At 26.7% G+C, this 26,310-nt stretch overlaps 1 protein-coding gene across 14 annotated transcripts; it reads left to right on the top strand.

Annotated features, from left to right (window-relative positions):
* Positions 1-1,003: 1,003 nt before the first annotated feature.
* Positions 1,004-21,319, top strand: LOC100200420 (uncharacterized). 14 transcript variants are annotated; one of them, XR_010635824.1, is made up of 7 exons: positions 1,143-1,284; positions 4,717-4,866; positions 5,671-5,770; positions 11,376-11,555; positions 16,245-16,409; positions 18,443-19,140; positions 19,288-19,702. XR_010635824.1 is itself a non-coding variant. In XM_065787998.1 (7 exons), coding segments are annotated over exons 2-7 (810 nt in total). In that variant the 5' UTR covers positions 1,143-1,284; positions 4,717-4,798; the 3' UTR covers positions 20,506-21,319. The 14 variants fall into 14 exon arrangements, 12 of the variants coding, with proteins under 12 accessions (XP_065644064.1, XP_065644063.1, XP_065644066.1 ...); XM_065787998.1 differs by lacking the exons at positions 18,443-19,140; positions 19,288-19,702 and adding exons at positions 19,935-20,230; positions 20,505-21,319; XM_065787996.1 differs by having other exon boundaries at positions 18,851-19,140; positions 19,288-19,363.
* The last annotated feature ends 4,991 nt before the right edge of the window (positions 21,320-26,310 follow it).

Below are 26,310 nucleotides of genomic sequence, written 5' to 3'. Positions count from 1 at the left end.
AATATAAAATAATAGTATCAGTTATTTATTTAAATTAGGCATATCGCCATAGCTGTACTATAACTTTTTTTAAAGAAGATTAATAGACTAGCTCTTTGATTTTTTTTATTTTTTATAAAATGATTATTATCTTCAAAGTTTCTATTTCTATTTTATTTAATTATTAGGCAGCTGTAAACCTAAGGCTAGGGTTATTCACAATGCTAACATTTTACAAAACATAGCATAATTGAAATTTTTCTAATTCCACTATCATGTTATGGTTCAAAATTACTTTTTTCCAACTTTTGACAAAGATTTTAAGGTTTCTAATCCCTTGAACATTTGACGGGTCTTTTATAATAAAAAAGTAAAATATAAATAAAAATTTCGAAGTAACAATTTTATAATAAAAAAAAGTCTTGAAAAATTATTATCATGATAAATTCCTATTATGATAACAACTTTTCAATTTTTTTTTTTAAAAAAAGTTTTTTTTTTTTAATTGAAAAACTTTTAAATAAAGTTATACAACAAAAGATTTTTTTTTTTTTTAATGTAATTTGAAAGACCTGTCAAATCTTAAGGGGGTTCGAGTCTTAAACCCCCTAAAAAGCTTCGAGAGATTCATAAAATTTCAAAAAAAATATTTTGAACCATAGTATGATAGTATAATATTAAACTTCAAGTTTACTATGTTCTGAAAAAAATTAGCATAGTGGAAACATTTTTTCTGAACTCTTTATTAAAAGTATTTTTTCAAAGTTGTTTGTTTTTTTTATTATTATTATTATTTTTTTTTTTTTAAATATTATTATTTTTTTGAACAATTACTAATATTTTTAAATCTTAAATTTTTTTAAATTGTTTGTCTGTTGAAAAGCCCTTCTTATTTTAAACCTCTAAAATTAAAAAACATCATTTAAAAAATGACGACGTTCGAATCCTTCCCGTATTTTGCTTTTTGAAAAGTAACTTGGATGGATCGGGAAGACTTTTTCAACAGTTTTATCAAAGTGGTTTCGGAGAATGGTTTGTGGCTATTAATAAGGGAGAATCGGAATTTTATATTGAAAAAAATTTCTTTATTAAAATGAAAACAAACTTTAGTAATTTAACTCCATAATAAAGAACTACTTTGTCAATATCAATAACCAATGTTCCGAATTCTTCTAAAAAGTGATATTCTTTGTGCTGAGCTGTACAAATATGGATTGCGCGGTGCTGTCGCAAAATCAAATGCAACCAAATGAAAACCAAGATTCTTTTGGTATTCGAAAGATTGTCGATTGTAAATTAAGTCAGGTACTAAATTGAAGCTAATGTTTAATTAACAAGAAAAATCATCATTTTTCAAAATAAGTATGAAAAGAAATGGTAATTATGTGTTTCGCACATTAAATGTTACACACGTGCTTTAATATTTGAATTTTTTACAGTAACATGTTCAAGTTCGAAATACTTTTGCGTGTAATTTCAATTAAATTTTATTTAAAATTTATTTATCAGTAATAATAAATGTTTGTTACTAGTAGTACTGTGTATAAATTTTGCTTGCATATAATTTTTTTTTTTTTTTTGTAGATTCTTTTCATGCATTTCATTTTTTTTTTTTTTTAATTATTTTGATATGGTTAACAATTAGATGCTAATAAAAATTACTTAATAAATGTGTTGTCCAATTTGATATATCAATACTATATGCAAACCAATTACATTCAAGAATAGATCTTATTGCTTTATTTTGCAGTACTTAAAAAGTTTAAAGAACTTTTATTACTAACAAAAGAAGTGCACAGTACTGATAGTTAGTGCAATTATTGTGTTAAAAACCAATATTTTAGTCCATTTAGTAGTATAACCAACTATTTTACATGAATAACTTAATTGGGGTCTAAACTTCAAAAAATTCAATTTAAAGAATAAAATTTTTACAGGAAATTATAAATTATAATAGTTAATTTTTTAAAATCTGTATTCTTCTGTAAATAGGAAGTTACATTAACTACAGTATTTTATTAAAATTGATCAAGAAAAGAATTCATTAAATTATGGTTTATTTTAGTTTTAGTCATTTGTTTTTATAATTTTTTTAAAAGGTACTTGTTTTTATATCTGCATTTAGAAATTAGATTTGATTTCTTATTTGCTAAATTTTTTTATCTAAATGAGATTTTTCTTGCAAATATAGCATACATTGTTTGGAAACATTGGCAGGTACAGTTTTTAGGAGAGACCAATTTAATTCAAAATTAATATTTTTTTATTTTAGATCCCAAATCAATTTTGAAAGTTACTAATTTTGTCAAAATTTATTTGGGGTCTAAAAATATATATATATATATAAATTTTGAGTTAAATTGGTCTTTTCTAAAAACTGTACCTGCCTATAATAATGTTTTTCCTGTTATATTTGCAAAATATATTTAAAATTATTGCCTTTTTTTAGATTTAAAAAACTTAGCAAATAAGAAATCAGGATTCATTACTAAATGAAATAAACATACAAATTAAAAAAAAATTAGTTATGACAATTTATAACTTCCTGTAAATATTTTGTTCTCTTTTCCTGTAAAAGTTCAGACTTTTTCCCTGATGATCCTGCTGAAGGAGAAACTTATCATAGAAATTATCAAGTGTTTTTTTTTTTTTTTACTATAAATGGTTTTTTTTTTTTTTTTACTAATTTACTGCTGCTCTGTTCTTTAAAAGCATTGAGGAGTGTTGCTACATCAACTGTCTTATAGCCTGCAATTTATGAATAAGGAATTAAATCTTCTGTTGCAATGGAGTGATTTAATTGCTTTATTTATTTTTTGTTTCTATTTTTACAAAGAATTGTTTAAACTTTTTTTAATTTGACTAACTAATCAGAGTATGAAATGATTAAAAATTACTATTTTAAATAGATTTTATTTTTTTAAATATTTTTTTTACAACTTTTTGGAAAAAAAAAATGTTCATACAATTTAAAAATAATATATAAAACACTTTTTAGTAAGTTAAATAAAATTTGTTCATTCATTAAACAACCATTAGAAAACATTTGTAAAAGCGTTTTGCGTAACTTTAATAGAACGTTTCAAAAGTTAATTTTTTAAGTAAAAAAAAAAGAAGTAATTTTCGCTTCGAGTTTTTTGAGTTTTATTTTTTATTTTAGTGCTTTCTTTTTTCTTTTTTCTCTTAGTTTAGCTAGCATTTCTTTCTCCAGCGTTTTTTAGCTAGCGTTTCTTTTTTTTTTCTAAAATGTTTAAAAATCATTTAATCATCTAAACATTCGTGCTCAAGTTGTCAAAAAATAAAATCATTTGCGTGGTCAGCAATAGCGCTCGATCGCACGCCAATCCTGTCCAAGCCTGGGGCAGGCAGTCTATCAAATAAAAAAAAAAGTTATTAAGTTTTTTACGGTCTTTAATTCAATTTAAAAAAAAAAGCAACCTAAAACTGACATTTTATGGTAAAAACTTAAAAATCACAATGCAAGAGTGTGTATATATATACACACATATAGTGCTTGAAGTGAGGCAGGATGCCATCCTGTCACCTTTTTATAAAGTATAAACCATCCCACCACCTTTTTACAAGTCTCTATACATAACAACGATTAGGTGGGATGGTATTTTTAATTTACCGAATACCATCCTGTTACCTTTTTTTCTCCACTTCAAGCACTGTATTTATGTATGTGTGTATGTATATATGTATATGAATATATATATATATGAATATATATTTGAATATATATATGAATATATATTTGAATATATATATGAATATATATATGAATATATATATATATATCAGTTTTCTCCGTTTAGCCAGCGCTTTCATGCTCAAGTCTTTTCGTGCTTGCCCACATGCCCACATAAGAGAGCGCATGAAAAAGTGCTTGCCAAAAAATTAGTGTTTAGTTTTAAATTGCCACAAAATTTTTTTGTTCATTTGTTCAACTTTTATGAAAAATGCTTTTTTTTTTACTAGTTTTTTTTTTTTTTTTTTTTAATATTTTACCTAGTATTTATTCAAAGCATTCAATAGAAAACAATAAATTTTTTAAATTGCGCAGGCTAACTTAAAAAAGACCATCCTGTCAACACTTTTATGTGCTGGCATTAAATTTCACGGAGAAGACTGATATATATACACACATATACAGTCTTGGTCAGGAAGGCGTGCGATTGCATGTCTTCCTGATCAAGACTTCAGATATAACTAAAAACTTGATTAAAATAATCTTAGTGTTTTTGTTTTTTAGGTTTGATTTTTGTTGTATATTTTTTAATTTCTTTGCTAATTTATTTTTATTTGCTCTTACAATGGCATCAGGTTGGTAAAAAAATTTGATACAAAGGTCTTACTGTAAAATATAGAAATGAGGTTGGGAATTTTTTGCCAACCTCAAACACTTTGAGGTCAGCATTGCAGAATACCAACCCTGATTCTGAGGGCTGTATATATATATATATATATATATATATATATATATATATATATATATATATATATATATATATATATGTATGTATATAATAATTTATGTATGCAAATAAAATGTATCTGAGCTTAAAATTTATAACTTATATTGCCTAATAAATTTATTTAAATTTTAAATTTGGGTTTTTGCTCAGCAATGCATTGCATGGGGTTAGTTATCTCTGCTTGTAAAATTTTATATTTCATTATTTGCCTTTTTAAGCAAAAAAACTCTTTTGTAAAAAATTTTATGGTTTTTATTAGGATGGTCGACAGATGTATCGTGTGAAGTGGGAGCCAACATGGGAACCTGCTGAAAATCTTAGTAGCTGTCAAAAGTTAATAGATGAATTTTGGTCTTACGTCAACAAAGCCAAATCAAATCAAGAAGTTGCCCATCAACATAGGAAACGAGTAATTTAAATTTAAATTACTATAAGTAATTGCTCAGTCAACAGAAACTGCTTTTAATGACATCAGTTTCAATTTTTTTACATTTATCTATGTCTACATTTTATATATCTATATGTGTACATTAATATATTTGTTTACATTCTTTAATTTTAATTTTTTTAAGAGATATTTGGGGAAAGCTTTTTTTTGTGCATAAATATTCATGTATTTTGTTTTATTGGTATTGTATATGTATATTAAAAAATTTTTTCAGTGTTGCCAAGTGGCATTTTTAAATTCTATATTTAACAAATTTTGGTATTACATGGATTTCTCAGTTTTATCAAATGAGAATACATCACAAAATACTGCAGTAATTGGAGTCTGGAGAACCAACAAAGGTCATAAAATTTGTACCTAAAAATCCCAAGTGTAGAAGCAATAAGTAACTAAGTTTTATATTAATACTGTTCTAAAGTAAGTTTATATTTATCAACAGATTTTATATTTCATTTAATAATATTAGTGTTTAAAAGTTATGACGTGAAAAGTTTATTACTCTTTTATTTCAGGGGGGCTTTAAAACTTTACATTGATTTAACTCATGTAATGAGTTACAATTGAATAAAAATTTATATCGGCTTATGTTATATCATGGTTGTTATAGGTCTTTGTTAAATTTTGCATGAAAAAATTGCCATGGCAACACTGCTTTGTTTTGTTTTGCGCTTTTTATAATTTTTTATTCTGTCAATTACACTGTGTTTTAGTTTTGTTTCTCTTACAATATTTATTTATATTATTGTGTATTATTATTTGATATAGAGAAATTGGTATGAAGAGCTTGTCAAGTACTCTGGTTGCTTTAAGTTGGATTCCTAAGCGACTCAAAGACAATACCCTAAAAAAGTACAAAATCATAAAGGTTGAAATAAATTAGTTAAACAAAAAAGAAAATCTTTAATTATTGTGTGATGAAAAAAAGTTAAATATTTGAAAAAATTAGTAGCAAAAGGGGAAAATATTTAAAAGAAATGTAGCAAAAAGAAAAATATTTGGATTTAATGTTAAATCGTTTGATGTTTGCTTTTGACTTTTCAACCTTTATATTAAGATAGTCCATCCATCCATTCAAAATATACTTATGGTAGTTTTTTTCTTAAGCTGATTCCAGATATATATATATTTTTAACAGCTTTTTAGTAAAAAAAAATTTAACTAGTTTTGTTAAGTTTGCCCTGAAAAAGATTAATGTTTAAAGAAAATTTTGGTATTTGTTATACAGTAGTTGAGGTAGTATTTGCCAATATTCCTATATCCATTTGTTTGACTCAGGTCTTTAGACTGTTTACTTAAGATAAATTAGTTGAGCTTAAAAATCTCTCTTTAATTTTGTTGTGTGCGTTACTGTCTACGGCTCAAATCTTTCTCCTAAAATTCTATATGTGTAAATTCTATACTTTTAAATTCTATAGAATTTTTGATTTTGATTAAGAATCCATTCTGCAATCAAAATTTTGACATTCTTTATTGGCAATCTCTAACTGTAGTTTTTAACTCTAACTTTCCTCACTCTCTATCAGTAGTTGTGGCAACAGAACTGTCATGAAATATTCCATATCTTATATTAACATCTACATTTATCCAATTTCTTAAAAGAAATTTTTTTAAAAGTAAGACATTTGGCTAACTTTGAAAGTGAATGATTGAGGAGACCATCTGCAAAACACGCTAATTCAAAAAATTAAAACTTTGACTTAATTCTTTTTCCACGCTCTATATACTTAAACAATTATCCATTTAAATATTAGACCAATTAAAAAATTTTTGGTCCTAAAGATTGACAAAGAAAGTTTCTGTTGATGCAGAACTAAAAGTAGTTTAGTTTTTTGTTCTTTTCCTCCGTTTACTCAGACTTTATGCGTTTTGCAAATGAGCTCCTCGATTACTCTTTTATTCAGTTATATTATATTTAAATTAGTTGACAGTATAACGCGTGTGCTTTATTATATATTAAAAAAATTTCTTTTTGCTTTGATTATTTTGAGTTATAATCTTAGTCGTTACTAAAAATATAATTGGAAAGACATTTAAACCTATTATTTTAAAGATAATAAAAATTAATTTTAATACAGATGGTTACTAAAAGATTTACAGGTTGACTGTTCAATATACAGGGTTTTTTAAGGAATTAAAATTATTTTAAGGAATTAAAAGTAAAAATTATTTTTACTGTATTTGTAAGTTTCAAATATTGTTTTTATTTTGAACTTTTTCTATTTCACTTTTTTCAAAAGTAGTTTCTACCCAACCTAGAGTGAACTTGTAAAACAGGTTTTTAATTATGTTTGCAATAAACAGTAGTTGCTTCATTGAGGCTGATTCTAATATGCTGGTGTAGCTTTTTGGTGGAATGACTTTACTTCAGCATTTTCTTCTTCTAGATTGACTTAATCATGCTGACTTTATCAATATTTTCTAAAGAATACGAAGTGAAATGGCTGAAAATAAACATACAATTATTGTTGTATAAAATGTTTGTCTGTAGTGTAGACCAGGTTATGTTAGCTCAGTTTTTTTTCTTTGATGAGTAACTTTCATATTTTATTTTTTTTAAATGAAAAAAGGTTTACACAACCTTAGACTTGAATAATATTATTAAAAGTTCATAATTGGTTTTAAATATATTTTAAATTGTTTTGTGAAGTTATGTCTGATTGGCCAATATACCCTGCTATCGGGGAAAGTTGGCCCTATAATCCTTAGACTATAAGCTTTAAATTTAAAGCTTGCATAATGCAGTACTATTGATCACCAGTAAGCATATTAACATCAAACAAACTGTTCAAAATTTATTTTGTATCAAAAAAATTTTAAAAAAGCCCTACACTTTTAACTATGATCCAATAAATATGATTTTTTTTTTTTTTTTTTTTTTTTAATTTGGAAAGTGGGTGGAATTACTACCAACTTTTACCTAGATTCCCAGCTCACTAAAATGCTTAGTCTTTGCATAAACTCGACTGAGCCAACCTACCTGACTCAGTCTACCCTACATATGTATTTAAACTTTGCTATGTTTTTGAAAATATTAATTTAAAAACTATAAAATACTTAAATATTCAAATTTTACAGTTATTTAATAGTGACTTTCTTTGTGTGTGCATTGTATGGATGACAACAAGCTTTCTTGCACATAGGATACATTTTCAAATATTTTGTAGATTATCTTTCAAAATATTGTTAAGCTTGATAAGGTTTTTTATATATAAATATATGTAAGCAAACAGTCATATAAAAACACAATAGTATATAGCAATTTCTATAGAAATTGGTAGAGTTTCTATAGAAATTTTATTAAATTTTCTATAGATCATACGTTTCAAAAATTAAAGAATTTTTTTTCTGGCAAACAGGGTGTGTTTTTTTAAATATTAAGATAATTGTTATACCAAATTGTGTAGGGCTTCCTAATATGCAAATAATTGTTGTTTTGTTTTTTAATTTTTTAAAATTTTTTAAAAATTTAATTGAAAAAGTGGTATATCTTTGAAATTTTAGTTCTATATGCTTTCGTTGTTTTTCCAGCTAGATCTTTAGTGACAAGTTTTATTTTAAATAACTAAAAGTATTAAAAGCAGATTTTATATAAATTTTTAATAGTTTGATGTGTACTCACCAGGAAGTTAGCTCCAAAATTGCATATTTGTTGTAAACTTTTAAAAAATTACTTTCAAACACAAGTATCATATTTCAATCATGCATACACTGTTACATTTTATAAAATCATACATTCATTAACACAAATAATATAAATTCAATATGATATCAACATAATAAACAATTTATTAAAATAAACAAATAAAGATTGTAGTATTATATTTGTGTAAAAATGTTTACACAAATTTATAATAATATCACATTAAAAGTATGGAAATCATCAAATTTGGTATTTATCAAATTTGGTTTTTTTTTAAAAAAAACTGCAAAAACGCAAATTTAATTAACCAGAATGTTTTTAAAAACATTTTCAATGTTTTTAATAATATAAACAATGTGTTAATTTTTATTTTTTTTATTAAAATGTAACAACTGACAAATAGCCTGACTCGCAACGGAGTGCTGCTACATCGACTGACAAATAGCCTGACTTGAAACAGAGTGTTGCTACATCGACTATTTTATAGCCTGATTCGCAAGGGAGTGCTGCTACATTGACTGAGGGAGTGGTTGGGGCAGGCAGTCTATCAAGTAACAAAAAAAATATTCTGGTCTTGCATTTTAATTTTTACTTTTTGTCAACAAAACTTTCCAACAACCAGTTAGAAGATATATATATATATATATATATATATATATATATATATATATATATATATATATATATATATATATATATATATATATATATATATATATATATATATGAAGACCTCAGTGGAAAAACCGGCGTTGTCACATTTAAAAAGTATTGAGAAAGTATTTATTGATCATTAATAAAAGTCTTTATTTAAAGCAAATGAAACTAAGCAATTTTAAAAAGTTTATATTATAGTTATTTTATTTAAAATTTATTCAAAAACAAAACATTTTGTAATTTTTTATACAAAAATTTTTTTTTCTTTGCTTTAAATGAAGACATTTATTAATGATCAACAAATACTTTCTCAATACTTTTTAAATGTGACAACGCCGGTTTTTCCACTGAGGTCTTCATATATATATATATATATATATATATATATATATATATATATATATATATATATATATATATATATATATATATATTAAAGTTGGCTGATTATAAGTGAAATTTATGTACTCTATGCGAGTCCTTAGCATATACTAGGTTGCATCAAAGGGCAAAAATGTTAAATTTCAAGCTGTCTTTGTATCATTGTGTGCAACTATATCTAATGACAAAAAGCAGCAGATTTTTTTCAAATCAAAGCAGAATAAGCGGTTTCACGGTTTGCTTGAAGCCTATATGTTTATTGTGTATTGTGGCATATATGGGCAAAGCTGCCCATTTTACGCAAGAAAGAAAACTTCTCTTTTTGTCTCTACAAGATGATCTTACTAGATTATACTTGGAGAAAGCTGCAAGTGGTCAATATTTAAAAAAATAGTTTAAATAAGGAGAAAATCATAATATTAACAAATTAAAGGTAATATTGTTGTTAAACAATATTCTATTAACTGACAAAAACTGAACATTAGCTATAAATTTCTCGAATTCTAACTTTTCAATATCTGTCTGTATCACTGACTTGATAAAGTTGGTTTTGTCTCTTAAGCTGTGATTTTTTTCTATTATTTGATTAAAGTTATAAAGGAGCTAAACAGTGCTGGTGGAACTGTATTAGCTGTCAGGTGCCAGAAATGCTGTCTGAAGGCCCATGTTGCTAACTCTGAAATATTCTTGTTGATTGTCCTTTTAGCATGTGCTTATTGGCTAATGTGTCACAATGATCTTTGATTCTTCAATAGCTATCATCAATAAGTTTGACAATCTTTTCATAAAATTTATGCTGAGTCGCCATCAGAATTTCTGCTTTTTTATAAATTGTGATGAGATATTGCAAAATGTGACATTTGTTAAGTGTGATGTGACACTAACATTTCTAGGTCTTTAATATTTTCAGCTATGTTGCATGGTACATTGTGCACCTCAGCAACTGTAAACAAGTAGAACTTTTTCAGCGATGTATTACTATATTGTCACTGCAGAAATATGGTCCAGTGTCAAACTCTTTGGTAAATGTTTTGTATGTGGTTTCTTTGATCTGCCATATTCTGAATATTCCATCCCTGATATCAATAGAGTCCCTACTATTACCATAAGGTATAGGCTGTTCCACTGAGTAAGATTTATTATTACAAAATGAAACATCAACCATAATTATGCTTAAATTAATAGACATCAAAGTGTCTGCTTTAAGACTTTAGACTATTTTCTAATGTTGCCAAAAAAATAAAATTAAAGAAAGTGTAATATTTAGTTCTTAATTTGTTTTAGACATCACCTGAAGAAAAATAACAGAAAAAATCTAGAAATAAGCAATATTACTGTGTTATGTAGTATTGCTAATTTTGAAGTATATATTCTCTTTACATAATGTACATAAGTTATTATTTTTGTGGTTATTTAAAAACATTAAAATTCAGTGTATTTTTACAAGTACTGTTATGAAAAAGTGATGTAATTTTTAAAGTTACAATATTGTCATGGAAAGAGACTTTTTTTTTACTGTAAAGATCTTTAGCTAACCAAACAAAAATATGTGTGTGGTTTGGTGGTGAAAGTGGTAGTATTTGTGTAAGGGGGGTTGTCTCATACTCATTAGTCTTTAATTTTCTTATAATTTATTTAATTACAACGAGAGTTTTAACAAACAGTTTTCAATTTGAAAGGTTTTGTATAAATAATTGTATTTATACAAAACTTTTTAAATTCAAAACTGTTGAAATTATTCAACTTTTAGTCTTTTGGATATTTAACGTGATTAAATCTTTTTTATTTTTAGCTTAAACTTGATTCATCTAATGGAGTGAACAATATTAACATAGATGAATTTAACCAATATAAATTACATGAAGATAATAAAGCTGAAATCCAAAGGCTAATAAATAAAAACACTTCAGATATTGGAAATCGAATGATGTCACCTAGTCATATGCTGAATTTACCGCATAATAATCAACAAGTATATATTTGAAATATTAATGTGCTTTTTAAAACAATTTTATATGGAGATTTTATAAATATAAAAAGGAAGAAAAAAAGTTAAATTGATTTTCTTTTTTTCTTTTTTTTAAAGTTAAGTAATTATTTAAATAGATTGTTGTTAAAATTTTATTCATTTACATTAATTTGGTTAAATAATTCCAGCAAGTATAAAAAGAGATTAAAAAGAAATTAAATAATTTAAATATAAAAATAATATTCCTAAGAAAAATAATTGAATAAATTGAATATTAAAAAAAAAATTTAAAATCCCTAGTTTTTAATTTATTTGAAATACAGCTGAATATAATGTTAATTCAGCAGTAACATTTGGTATAAATTCGTTATACAATACAGTTTTATGTAGTTATTTACATATGTTTATTAAAAGTTTACAACATTTGTATTTTAAAAATGTCTGTAATCTAATAAGTTATATTGATAGCCAGGTGTAATTTTATGAATAGTCTTGATACTGTTCAACGTGTATTAATGTATGTTTGGATATAAGATCCATTGTGAATATTAAAAAGTTTTTAATTGATAGCCAGGTGTAATTTGATAATAAAAATAACGGTAAGTCTTGATACTGTCAAAATGTATAAACACTCAAAAAACAAGATGAAAACTTAGACAGAAAGCATAAGGTGAAAATAAAGGGAGAGTACAAATATTACTAACAACTGAGATCTCATTTGCTCCCCTCTAATGCATGATAAAAGCCTCTCTCCCTTATAACTTTTGTTATAACATTTAATAAGCCAGCAGAAGAATGATGAAAGAAATTTGTATATTTATTGTCAGCAAGATAAAATGCTCATAGAAAAAGATTTCAATCAGAAATAACAGCTGCACTAGGAAAACATTGGGTAGGGTGAACTTAAAATCAATGAAAAAGAATAAAAGCTTCCATGCCTGAATCCAAGAGGTTACAAAGAAGGGTAAATTAAAGCAGGCTAAATTTTCAACATAAAGACAAAAGACAGCAGAAAGAGCCTAAAGACCATTACAAAAATATTCACAAAATGAATCCTAGTCAGCCTTAAGACAGGAATAAAAAGTAGTATGGCGATGTAGAAGAAGTAAAAAGTAAAAGAGAAAACAAGGTAATTCTGTGCATAAGCTAAGGTCAATGACAAGACAAAAATCATTAGATAAAGGTATGCAATAAGAGTTGTCTGGAAAATGAGTCCCAATTTATTTATTCTATTTATTATTTCTATTTGAGATTTATTAATTCTATTTGAAAAAACAAAAATCTTGAGCTTTAAAGCCAGCAGGGTCTGCAGTACTAGAGCCTAGCCATTTCAGTGCGATAAGTATTAAAGTCACCAATAACAATATTGGCTAATGAATAAAGTAAGAGTTTAGTCAAAAAAAAAAAGAACAACAAGAAAGCGACTGAGTTGACTTTTGTTAAAACTGAGGGGTTTTAACAAGCACATATATAGTTGTAGAATTCAATCCTGATTTTAAAACAAATAAGTGAATTGATATGTAAGTATATGGCCAGGCCAAGCATGTGACATGTATAAATTTAAAAAGTTTTTTCTCTTTGAAAAGCCAAATTTATGCAATCTAAAGTGTTCTGAGTTTTCAGAAAAACTGACAATATGACTTAATATTGAACAGTTGAGGTAAATATTTTGATCTTCGTTTAATGCAAGTGAATTATCTTTTGGACCTTCAATTATAATCTTTTTGTTGTCTTTTGTTTTTCTTAATCAAAAATAGCCGACAAGAAAAAGTAATAAAAAAGAACTCAAAGTACCAGCAAAGGTTTGCAACTTCTTATTTCATCTTCAAATTCAAATTAAATGTATTCTGAAATAGATTTTTACATTTCATGGAATATTTACATATAGTACAAGTACTAATTTTAAGTAAACACCATAATAAGAAACTAAAACACCAAACTAAAAAACAAAAAACACACACACACAAAATAAACTAAAACAGTACAATACTTAAACAAAAAACTTTTGGAATAATAATTAAGTAAGAAGTTTGATAATTTAGGACATAATTCAAATTTCTTTTATACATCTATCTAGAATAAAGACTTTTATATACCTAATTAAAATATAGCAAAAAAAGAGAAGTAGATTATAATAATTACAGTAACAACATTGTAAATAATGTAGTAATATAAGTATCGGTAATAATAATAGGCAATAATAATAAAAACTCCAGTTATTGGTAATAATAATCAAAATAATAATAATACAAATGATAAAGATAACAATTCTATTAATAATAATAATAGTAATAATAACAATAATATTAATAGTAATAATAACAACAATAGCAACAATAATAATAATAACAATATTAAAAAATAGCAATATTTATAATAGTGAGAGTTGGACATAGAATAATGATATTAATTTGAGAAAAGTTAAGAAAGAGCAAGTATTAGTAGTAATAAATCAGCATTGAAATGAAGAAAGTAGAAAAGAATTTTATAAAAGATCAATTATTAGTAGTTATAGACCAGCATTGAAGTGAATAAGGTTAAGATGGATAGTAGATAGTTAGCAGTAGAGTAGCATAGAAATTAGGAAGAATACTTGTTTAATAAAAAATTAAATACACTGTTTTTGAATTTGGAAAATGTAGGGAGAGATTTTAACTGTGAGGGGAGACTATTCCATGTGCATATGCTCTGATATTTAATCGATTCATGTCCATAACAAACAGTTCTATGTTTTGGTATAGATAATTTAAAGCTTTTAGCTGATCAAAGTTGGTAACGAGTATTTTTTTTATAAGTAAAAAAATTACTAAATGGAAGAGGTAAGGTTTTATGTTGCTGTTTCCTAACAAATAAACAGTTGGAGTGTTGAATAAGGTCTTTTAACTTAAGTATCTTTGATATGTAGTAGAGAATATTTGGGTCAGAGTTAAAATGCTGAAAATAGATTATTTTTAGGGCTTTATTTTGGAGGTGAGATAATCTTTTAAGTGTTAGAGATTGGGTTTGTCCCCATATTTGACAAGCGTATCTAAGATGAGACTCAAAAACCACATGATATATGTTAAGAAGCGTTTCAAGATTAAGATAATGTCAAACTTTGGCCAACATACTGTTGGACCTGCTTAGTTTCAGTGCTAAGTCTTGAAGATGGGATGCAAAACTTAAATTAGAATCAATTTTGATACCAAGATACTTGATAAAATTCACAGTATCTATTTTTTGACCACTTAATCTGAAATTCAGGTGCTTTTTAATTTTTGTTTGACTTGATTTAAAGATAATAATTTCAGTTTTTTTGGAATTAAGTGATAATTTATTAGATAGAAGCCACTGGAGTAGATTCGCTAAGTCATGGTTTATATTTTTGTTTATCTTTTTAAGTGATTTGTTTATTAAAAGCAGATTGGTGTCATCAGCAAAGTGGTAAGCCGTGGAAAACTTCAGAGAGGTATTAAGATCATTAATAAAGAGAAGGAAAAGTATTGGTCCTAATACAGAGCCTTGTGGGACACCATTTGTTGATTTTATTAATTCAGATTCTATCCCATTGATAGAAACAAATTGTGTTCTATTTTGAAGATAAGAAGAAAACCATTGGAGAGTTGTGCCTCTAATACCATAGTACTCCAACTTTCTGATAAGAATGGAATGATCAACTGTATCAAAGGCTTTCTGGAGATCAACAAAAACGCCACATGCAAACAATTTATTGTCCAAAGCTGTTCTAATTTTTTTAGTTATATCAATTAGTGCATGAGTTGTTGAATGATTGTTTCTAAACCTATACTGATTTTTATAAAAACACTTGAATTTCTTCAGAAATTTGTAGAGTCTATTGTGCATAGCTTTCTCGAATAGTTTGCTTATATTTGAGAGAAGAGAGATTGGGCGATAATTAGAGTAATCCAGTAGAGAACCTTTTTTATGTATTGGTGTCACTTTAGCTATCTTAAGGAGATCTGGGAAAATTCCATTTCTAAATGAGTTATTCATAATTATGGATAGTGGCTTTAAGATTATGTTTGGAATAAGCTTAAGAATAAATGTGGGAAGGCTGTTTGGGCCCAGACTTTCAGAGCTCTAATGATTATCATTTCTGTTATTTAAAAAAAAAAAAAAGTTAATAAATAACTTAAAAATTAAAAAAAGATTTGTCATAAAACTTAAAAATAAACTTGTATATTTTTAACAACTTAAAAATAAACTTGTATATTTTTACAAAAAAAAAAAAAAAAGAAAATATGGAAATACTGAGTATTAAATACAGAGTTTTCTCAAATGAAAAATAATAGCTATCAAAACTGAGTTCTCAAATCGAAACAGCTGAACATAAATTGGTCTTGTATAGAGCAGATCTATTGAATTTTGTGTAGGTATAAGTAGATCTAGTGAACTTTGCAAGCGATAAATTCCACAGGTGAAATGTTATCATGGCACTGTTAATACACTAATACTTAAAAAATTTAATTTTAAAAAAAGAAGTATTGCTAGTATTTTAAAAAAATTTAAATTTTTTGCACTGCTTTTATGCTACACATTTTGCATAAATTTTTTAAAAGAGGTCTGTTAAGAAAATATGAAATTCCTCTCATAATTTAATGATTTAGTTTCATTATTTGTTTTCAAATTATTTTTTAACTGTTTTCTTTGTTAAAAGACAAAGTTATTCATAAATTTTATTTGTTTTTGTAGAATATGATGGCCATGCCTCGTACACCTCAGTCAGTTCCTATGTCTCCAAATATTATTCAACAAATGCGACCTTTAATCAGTTCACCCCAACAATTCAACTCTCCTCAACGTGCCAAAGTTCCTCTCAACTTTGGAAATGAAATGAAACAAGAATCTGAAGAAAATGTAAGTGTTCCATGAATCTTATATTTTTATACAGTTTTTTAAATTTTATGTTTGACAGTTAAAAAGTACTACTTATGGCTGTCTTGTCAAATGACAAATGTTGCATAAAACAATATTTTCTGCTAAATATCTTGCAGTCAACTCTCTCATAAGAGGTTAAAGTAAATGTATAGGCTGTTGAAATATGAAGAGAAAAAGGTGTTTAAAAATGATAATGGTTAGGTTTATTCAAAATTTCGTAGTGTTAATTAGAGATTGTTTATTTTTCTTGAAAAGAAAATTAACAGTTAAATATCATAATTAAATTATTACGCTTTGTAATTGAGCACTTTCAAAATAAATTTTTAAAATATTGGAGTAATGGAAAAGGATAACACTTGACCTTATTATGTTGGTATTGTGATTATGTCGGTATTGTGGATGTCATTTACTAAGCAGTAATGGTGGTGTTGGTATTATGTTGAGGTTGTGATGATACAGCATTTACTAAACAGTAGTGTTGATATGCAACATTGATGAAATGATGTTTGACATGCATGTTGATAAAGTGGAACATAGTGTTGTGTTAAATGTCAAACCCCATCATATTCAAGGAAATAGATAACTTTTTTTTTTAAGGTAATTTCAAAAAATTATGTTTTAAAATAAGTAATAATTCAAGAAACTAAATCTACTTGCATCAAAAAATTAAATGCTGCTTCATTTTTCAGCAATTTTCTTAGTTACTATTTAAACCAACCAACATTTTTAAATATTCCAGCACATACTATCTCAAGAAAAGTTTTTAAACATTGATCATTAATAACTTATTGATCTCAAATCTGAACAATGATAATATCGAGTTTTTAAGAGTTTCTTAGTTGCATTTGTCATGAATTTTTCTTTCTTTAAATCGCAATGACTTTTCAATATTTAAAAACTTTTTGTTTCTATTGCAATTTTGAATTTTATACAAATTGAGCATTGTTTTAGTGCTAAACTCTTGGTATAAAAATAATATCTGATTATTAAAATGTATAAAAAGTAAAGGATTTGTTTTCCTCCATGTTCTGTTGTAATTTTGTAGATACATTTCTGCATGTTTTTTATATGACCTAATTGCTCCAATTTACTATTATACAAGGATGATTATCTTTAATAAAAGCTACTCTAATATTTATTACTATAATGATATTTAACATAATTTTGGTTATTTTTGTTTTATTATGCTAGTATCATTTAGCTTTAGATTTAAGCTTTACAATTAAGAATTTTACCGTTAGTCATTCATATTGCTTAGTTAGGAACAAAACAACAAAATATTAATAATACAAGGTTATTTTAGTTTTGTTTTTAAAAGAAACTGAATGAATACAAGGTTATAAGTTTTGTTTTTAAAAGAAACTGAATGTTCTGAATGTATCAACTTAAACTATAATAGAACTAATTGTTATTTAGTATAGCTAATGTCTAACTCCTAATTAATTGTTCTATTGTTTGTGAACTTAGTTTGTTCCAATTATTTAAAATTTTGTTGTTTTCTTGGCAATCTTTGCAAGTTTTTATGATCTACTTTATGATGGTTGGTGTCTAATAAGTTTATCCATATTGTTTTATATCCCTTGTGGATTTTGTTTCTCTTGATCATCCCTTGTTCTTTGCATTTCTAAAGACAGAGTTCCTAATATTTTCAGCCTGTCTTTGCAGCTGTAATTGCTTGTCACTCTTCTTTGTAAAATTTCTACAGTTTAACTTTTACAATACAAAATATAGTATAATACATAAATATATAAGTAAAACTAAGTCTTCTATTTTTTAAAAATAATTTTTAGGGATTTTATACTTTGAGCAGTTAATTTTATCAGAAAGTTAAAGAGTTAATTGGTTGAGCTAATTAATTGTTAGTCTGCATTGGCTTATTAAACATAGACTGCTAGTTCACTCAATTTTATTCTTTGTAGTTGGTTTTATCTTGTAAGGTTAGTTTTGTTTTTCAATGAGAGAGTTAACTGCAAATGAAAATAGTTAAGTAAAATTTTTCCATCGAAATTTAGATGGCTCTAAATGTTGATGTATCATCAGAAAATTCTTTTGCTAATTGGACCAACCCATACGTGACTGTTCATTTCAAGTGTCGAGTTTGTGCTAAGGAATTACCTAAGTCTAATTACTGGAAAAAACATTACTCTTTTCACTCTGCTGAGAGACAATTTCAATGTTCTGTTTGTGGAAAATCATTCAAGCAGTCTTGCGATTTAAAGCGCCACGAAAAAATACATAGTCGTGATATATTGAAACAAAATTTGAATTTGTCGATGCATCAACAAGAAACATTTTGACAGAGTGTGCGTGTGTGAAAATATTTTTGACATGTCTTTCAGTTATTTTTGTTGTTGTTTGTTGTTGTTTTTTATTTGAAAGAAAAAAACAAAGACTTTCAGTATTTCTACAATTCTTTATAGAAAAAAATTGATGTGAAAAAACCAACAAATGTTGATAGCTTTGATAACCCATATGTTAGAATTGCTTACCTTTGCAGAGTATGTGGTAAAGAGCAGTCACAAAAGTTTAAATTTGATTGGAAGCGTCATTTTTTGACTCATCAAACTGGTTCAAAGGCATTTCAATGTGAAATTTGTGGGAAAAGCTTTGCTCAAAATGGACTTTTACAAAAACACATGAAACGTCATCAAAGTCAACTTTCGATTAAACAGAGTGATCTAAAAACTGAACAAGATGGATTCACTAGCTGGTAGATTAAGCTGTTATCTCTACTGTTTACATAATTTTGTGCCATAATGGTTTATAAGTTGATAAATTTTTATATTCTCTTATGAGGGAGTTTCCTGCAATCAGTTCATGAAAAGTAAAAAAATACTTTTTTTAACTTTTGCTTTAGGCATTTTTAAAGAAGAATGATTCGAGTACCTCTAGCCTTAAGTATTTGGAAAACTTTACAAATCCTTATGTAAAAATTATATTAGCATGCAAAATTTGTAATAAAGAGCAGTCTTTAAAATTTGCTGCTACTTGGAAACGACATTACCTAACGCATGCTCCTAAAGAAGATCTTCCTCACAAATGTCCATTTTGTGGCAAAGGTTACGTTACATCAACAAATTTGAAAAATCATCTCAAAAAACATAATAAAAAAATATTTCAAAATGAACCTTATGAGCATCAGTTTGAATAATGATTTTCATGTTTTATGGTTGTTTTATTAATTATATTGTAAGTATGGGAGTATTTTATTATAAATATGCTTGTATTCGTTGAATATTTATGTATATGACGTACAACTTGTCATTAACGTATTTATGACCGTGTTTATTTTCGCACATGAATCTAAAAATTAACTGAGTTTAGATATTCAATATGTTGTGTATATATATATATATATATATATATATATATATATATATATATATATTATATATATATATATATATATATATATATATATATATATATAATGGAAACATTTTCTTAGAGAGAGTTGACTGTCACATTAAAGATTTTTTATCGAATAAATTCTCTTGCTTTTAGTCCAGCCAAAGTTGCAAAGGAAAGACTAGCAATACTTCGAGTTTGAAATATGTAGAGAGTTTTCAAAACCCCTACGTTAAGCTTATTGTTGTGTGTAAAGTTTGCAATAAAGAGCAAAGTCTTAAGTTTGCACATAATTGGAAAACTCATTATTTAAGTCATGTCTCAAACGAGGAAAAACCTCATAAATGTCATTTGTGTCCAAATGCGTTTGTTACTGCACCTCAGTTGAAAAAACATTTGCTAAAGCATGAAAAGCCGGAATGTATAGATAGCAAGATGAAGTTAGAATACTGGTAGCAATATCTTGATTTGAACTTTTAAACTTTGATTCAAGCTTTTAAACTTTGATTCAAACTTTAACTCAAAAGTTTACGAGTTATTGTGTGTTTGTTTTTGTTTTATTTATTTTCATTGAAGTCCTTATTTATTAGATTATTCAGTATTAAATTTTCCGTGCGAAAAAAAGTGTTAAAACTCGAGTATATACTCTAATGTACTAATCAGAACAGACACTTCGGTTCAAAAATTTAGATATAGAAATTATTTTAGTTTTAATTCTTCTTATAGAAACAAAGCATACCATCAAGTGTAAAGTCCTTGGAGAATTTCTCAAATCCTTATGTTAAGATAATCGTTGTTTGTAAGATTTGTAATCGCGAGCAGTCATTTAAAAGATCATCTAATTGGAAAGCTCATTTTATGACGCATTCTGATAAAAAGCCTCATTCGTGTTTACATTGTGAAAAATCTTATATTCGGGCGGACCAGTTAAGGAAGCACGTTGAAAAAGAACATTCTTATTCGAATCAGGACATAAGATTTAAAAGCGAGTGGGATCAATGAGTGGGATGCATCCTTTGTGAAGAGAATTGAGTTTTTTACCAAACCTATACTTAAAATCTTCAAGAAAAAACTAGTCTAAAGTTTTATAGTTAACTATAATATTCGATATTTAATAACTGCGCTTACTTAGTTACACGGCCGAAGCCACTGTCCTGATTATATAACATAATTGAGGTTTGAGGTTATTTGCAAACTTAAATGAATTCCTTTTTATTTTGCAGAATTCAAAAAGTGATTCGTTGAGAAGTGTGCCTGGCTCAGTTAACTCGGCTCTGCAATATGTTCAAAATTTTGAAAATCCTTACGTTAAAATTATTCTAGTTTGTAAGCTTTGCTCTAAACCAATGCCTCTTAAATTTTCAAGTAATTGGAAGAAACATTATTTGACGCATGCATCCGATGCTGAAAAACCTCACAAGTGCGAAGTGTGTTTTAAAGCATTTATAACAGCCACTGCACTTAAAAAGCATTTTCAAAGTAAACACCAATGTGTTAAAACTGAATTGTAAATAATTTAAATAAAAAACCTAAATCGATGATCTAAATTTAGTTTTATGTGCCATCCCTTTGTTTTTAAGGAACATAGAAATAATTACTGTGGTATTAGTTATTAAATTATTGCTTTTGCAGTTGTCTTTTTTAGATAACCGTAATTTTGAATATAGTCGCGCCCAAAGTATCTGTAAACTTGCTGTTGAAAGAATATCTATTTGTTGTTGTAAACATAATCTTGTGCGATTCTATACTTAATAATGCATTCATTGCTATTTATAAGTGAGAAACACTGCGCCTTAATATCAGAATTCTTCCCAATGTAAATTTCTTGCCCTTATGAACAAATTGATATTGCAACTTTTTAAAAGGGCTTGAACAGGCATTGTGAAATATCAATATAACATTGTAGTATGGTATATTTCTAGGTAATGTCATACTGTGGTACTGTAACACTATTTTATGGAATTATATTTTATTGGTTTTATTTAAGGTGGATAACCACAAAAAAATTAACTTTAAGCTTTGTTAAAAACCTTTTAAAATCCCAACTGATTTGATTTAATCTTTTTTTTTGATTTAATTTTATTATTTCTTGCAACGTAAATGTCGTTTAACAGAGAGATAATCATTCATAAAAAAGCACTAAACTATTAAAATTGCGTTAAAATAAAGTTTGCCATCAATGGTTCAATTTTTTTTTTCAAAATTAAACATTTTTTTACCTACACTTGCAACGCATTTTTTTTTTTATTGATGCTTGATGTTTTTTAATGGCAAAACAAAAAAATCAATCGAAATTTAAAAAATGCGTACCATTTACTCTCTTCATCTGGGTATGTTTAATAACTCCCGAAAATTTGAAGTAAAATGCTTTAACCATGAGATATGTTTCAAGTTAAGGTAAGTGTCGTTAAAATAAAATTCTGAGAAAACAAGAAAATAGCATAAAAGATCTAAAATGAGTAGGCTTTGTGATGACAGTTTTTTTATATAATCGATCCTTTTTTTTTTAAAGCTCTTCTGTTTATAAATCTTATAACTCTTTTATTAATAACTTATTAAGCATGTTTTTTTAAACGCTTTGTATCTTGATAATGAAATATCGATGTTTTTTTAAAATCAAATTTTATATTAAAAAAACATCAAAACTCTTTCAAAGCCATATGTATCATCATTGGAATAAAGAATTGCAGAACCAATACCCAGTTCATGCAAAAGGCTTGCAAGCAAAAATGTTTATAGGACATTGATGCATATCTTAGGTACTTAATAAACGAGAGGGGGCGTTTATTAATTTTTAAACTCGCCCCAAGCTCAAGACCCCCGTTTAATAAAAAATAATCAGAATATATATACCAATCACTGATAAAAATAAAATCAGTGCAATCAAGCTTTAAAATCAGTCTAATCAAGTTTTAATTTATTGCAATCAATCAAAACTTGCTCTGTTGAAGCTTGGAGATCTCCGTCGTAACCCTTCTATGCCAAATGTCCCCTGAAGATTTCAATTAATCGTGCTTGAAGGTTGCGTTCTTTATCAACGTAATTGACATATTTGTCCATCCAATTTAAAGAATCTTTAGAATAATGAGAACTTGCTAAATCTTGCCAAAATTAATGACTAAAGTCTCCATGATACTTGTGAATGATGGAAAGAAGTCGTTTTTCTCAACATTCACCAACATAAATCGTTGTATTTATTGCTACAGCCTTGAAAGTAAGAAACTATGGCTAGGGCATACCACGATTAGATATGACCACATTAATTATTGTTTTGGAAATTTCGTTTTTCCTATAATTTGAACTCTAGGCATGTTTTTTTTTGCTATTTTTGTAACATCCAGAATTTCCAAGAATGTTGTCACCTGCAAAACAAAAGTATTTTTCATCATTGATGACAAAAAGTGATTTCGTATTATAAAGCTGGCTAACAAGTTTCCTTTTTTTTTGCCATTATTGTTCAATAGCATATTTTGGAGTCTCTGAGGTCGCGTTTTGCCGATAAAGTTTTAATTAAGGTTTTCGTAGAGGGCACTACACCCCTCTACGACCCTGCTTGCAAGTAGCTGAGAAATCTAAAATAAACTTATCGTTAAGGTGTTTTTAAGCTTTTTTTAAGTTTTGCAATTGACATATTTTGACAAAAAAAAAATATAATAAAAAAGTTTCATAACAATGCAATTTTTGCTGAGTCTTTTCATTTTATTTAAGCATAAACGTACACAAGTTTGAACTTTGCTCCATATTTGAAAGTTATCTACCCCACATACCTAAAAAAAAAAAAAAAAAAAAAGAAGCTAAAAACATTATTAACCCAGCCGGCACAACTCAGAAAAAAGTTACTCTTGGTTTCTGTTGCGCGTTTGAAACCTTCTAAAACAAAAAGAATTACACATGCCAAGAACGGTTTCCATTCCGTGAAATTAACTATAAAAACACCAGTTAAAATATTATTGGTTTCACTGTCACGGAAACGTATTATATAATACTAAATTTTTGTAAAGAATGTGAAACCAGAGGTTCACTGCGACTGACACAGCACGCGAATTTTAAATTTGACTTAAATATCACAAAAAAGACGTGTTAAACTTGTGTAAAACGGCCCGGGAAATAATCGTGCTTTTGGTTTTCGTCAGGATCGTGACAAACACGTGTCTATACAGGTTTTAATTCCGAAAGTAAAAGTAGATGTGGCAGCTGGGAAGAAACTCTTGATTTGCATTAATAAATTGTATTTTTACCACTCTATGTAAAGATAGGTTTAACAAAACAGTTTTTTAAAGCAGAGAGTAAACAATATAATTGTTTCTACTAGATATGTAAAGCATTTCATGAATTTAACATATAAGAAAATACCTGAGTTAAAAAAAAAGAGTTACAAAAAGACAATGCTCGGATGATGAAGGAAGTAAAGAAAACTAGAAATTTTTTACCTATGAAAACATGACTCTCAAATGGTTCTCAGATTTGACGTGATACAGGGCCTATGACACGGGGAAAGAAGGGAAGGAGGTAGGAGGGAAGGGGGGGAGGGGGTTGCCACTTTTTTTCTAAAGGACCTTTTTTAAAGAAGATAGATATAGAGGACTTTTTTAAGAAAAAAAAGTCGTCACCCATGTAATATGACGTGGTTATGTATAAATAAAAAAGATATTGATAAGTAAGACATAAATAAACATATATTATCGCCTATATTATATATATGAAAGAATGGAAGCTTTGATATAGTCAGTTTTCAGGTCAGTTTTGTATTTTGATTCAGTATATCAAATTCAATCTGTGACAGATCTTCTTTGAGATTGAACCACCAAACAAATATGCAATTGAAAGCACGAGAGTAACTACAACCAGAGCACAGTGGGCCAGAATTCACTTTTACTGGACAAAATTCATAACTAATTTAATATTAGGGCTATATTGACTAAAATTAGGATAAGTAATAATATGATGTCTGCGCTTCTTATGAAAGTGTTATTTTTTTAATTCGTTGCTATGGGTACTAAATTTCGGAAAATCTAGTTTTGGTATTTGGAGATATTTTTACGAGTGCTATGTTTACCATATTTTATATAAGTACCAATATGAGGTCGCGCTTTTTAAAAACGTGAATATATTTTTTATTTAGTTGCTATGGATACCTAATTTTGCTTAGCAGCAACTAACTTATATTAGTTGCATATGTTTTATTTGCGCTATGTACACTATTTAGCACCTGTTTTATTATGAGACCCTTGCTCGTGAAAAGCAAAACTTATTTAAGTTTAATATGACACATTGCTAGATAAACTTGTTTTCCTGAGGAACAAAATTGTATTCTAACTTAATTAATTAGTTTTTCTAATTAACAGATTTTACGAGCGTCTGCAGAATTTTTAAAATTTGTATGTTTATATTGTTCCCATGCATTCACAATCATCAAAAATCTTTGACAATGTAATCTATAAGTAGTACAAGCTTAGCAAACAATAATTCACAAGAATTCAAAGTTGACAAAGTTGCAACTTTTCTTTGTTTTTAATCATGATTCTTGAAATGATAATGTAGGTCTGCCGAGTTGTTTATTTTTAATATTCTTCATTAATGTGGTATTAAAATCATTTTCAAGCCAAACTGAATTCTTTATAATAAACCTTGCACCGGTTAGTTTACTTTGAATCCATCTCTTAACATAATCAAAATAAATAAACAAAAGACTGTTGAGTCAAATAAATTAGTGAATTTTGCTTCTTGTGACACTCATGAAGCCTTAATAAAAACAGCATTTTAACATCTAAAATGAGTAGCCACAACCAAAGCAACCAAAATAGATTATTAAATCAATTTGGTTTGACAAGCGCTAAATAAATAAGAACAAAATTTAAATATATAAAATAATAAAAAAATAAAAAATATATATATATTATTGTTCAGTAATACGTTTTGTATGACTAAGACCGGATTATATGTTTTCCACGTTTTTTAAAATTTTGTGCAAATAAAAATTTTTGAGCGCAATTACAGATTTTTTGTTAGGTAAAAGAGTTCAAACGTAAAAGAAAACCTAAGTGGCGCCTAGTGGCAGCCAGATTTATGAAATTATTAAAGCAAACATATATAAGCTTTAAAATATCTGAGTATAAAAGCAAGATGTAGCAATAAAAAAAAATATTGTCAATTAAAAGCAAAAGTTAGACATTAAAATATAACAGATTAAGCATACTTAAATTTGCTATAAATATGTTAATTACATACCAATCTTAGTCTAACAACTAAAATCTAGATAATATATAGAGTTATAATATAATATTTTAAAAAGCGCAATATTTTATGTAAATTTTATTTATTTCCCTCGATTTTTTAAACAACAGTTTTCTCTTTATAATTTTTTTTTTCTAATTTACATTTACTTTAACCACAGCATTAGTATATTCATTAAAACTTTAAGTGTATATAAACGGTTTTAAATTGTTTTATAATGTCTTTAAATAGGTTCGACACCATTTAGGCATCAAAATTCTGATTTTAGTTTTTATACTTTTGTCCAGTCACTGGCCCA

The sequence above is a fragment of the Hydra vulgaris genome, chromosome 01, assembly GCF_038396675.1.
Source record: "Hydra vulgaris chromosome 01, alternate assembly HydraT2T_AEP".
Lineage (NCBI taxonomy): Eukaryota > Metazoa > Cnidaria > Hydrozoa > Anthoathecata > Hydridae > Hydra > Hydra vulgaris.
This window is presented reverse-complemented; position numbering and strand designations above follow the sequence as displayed.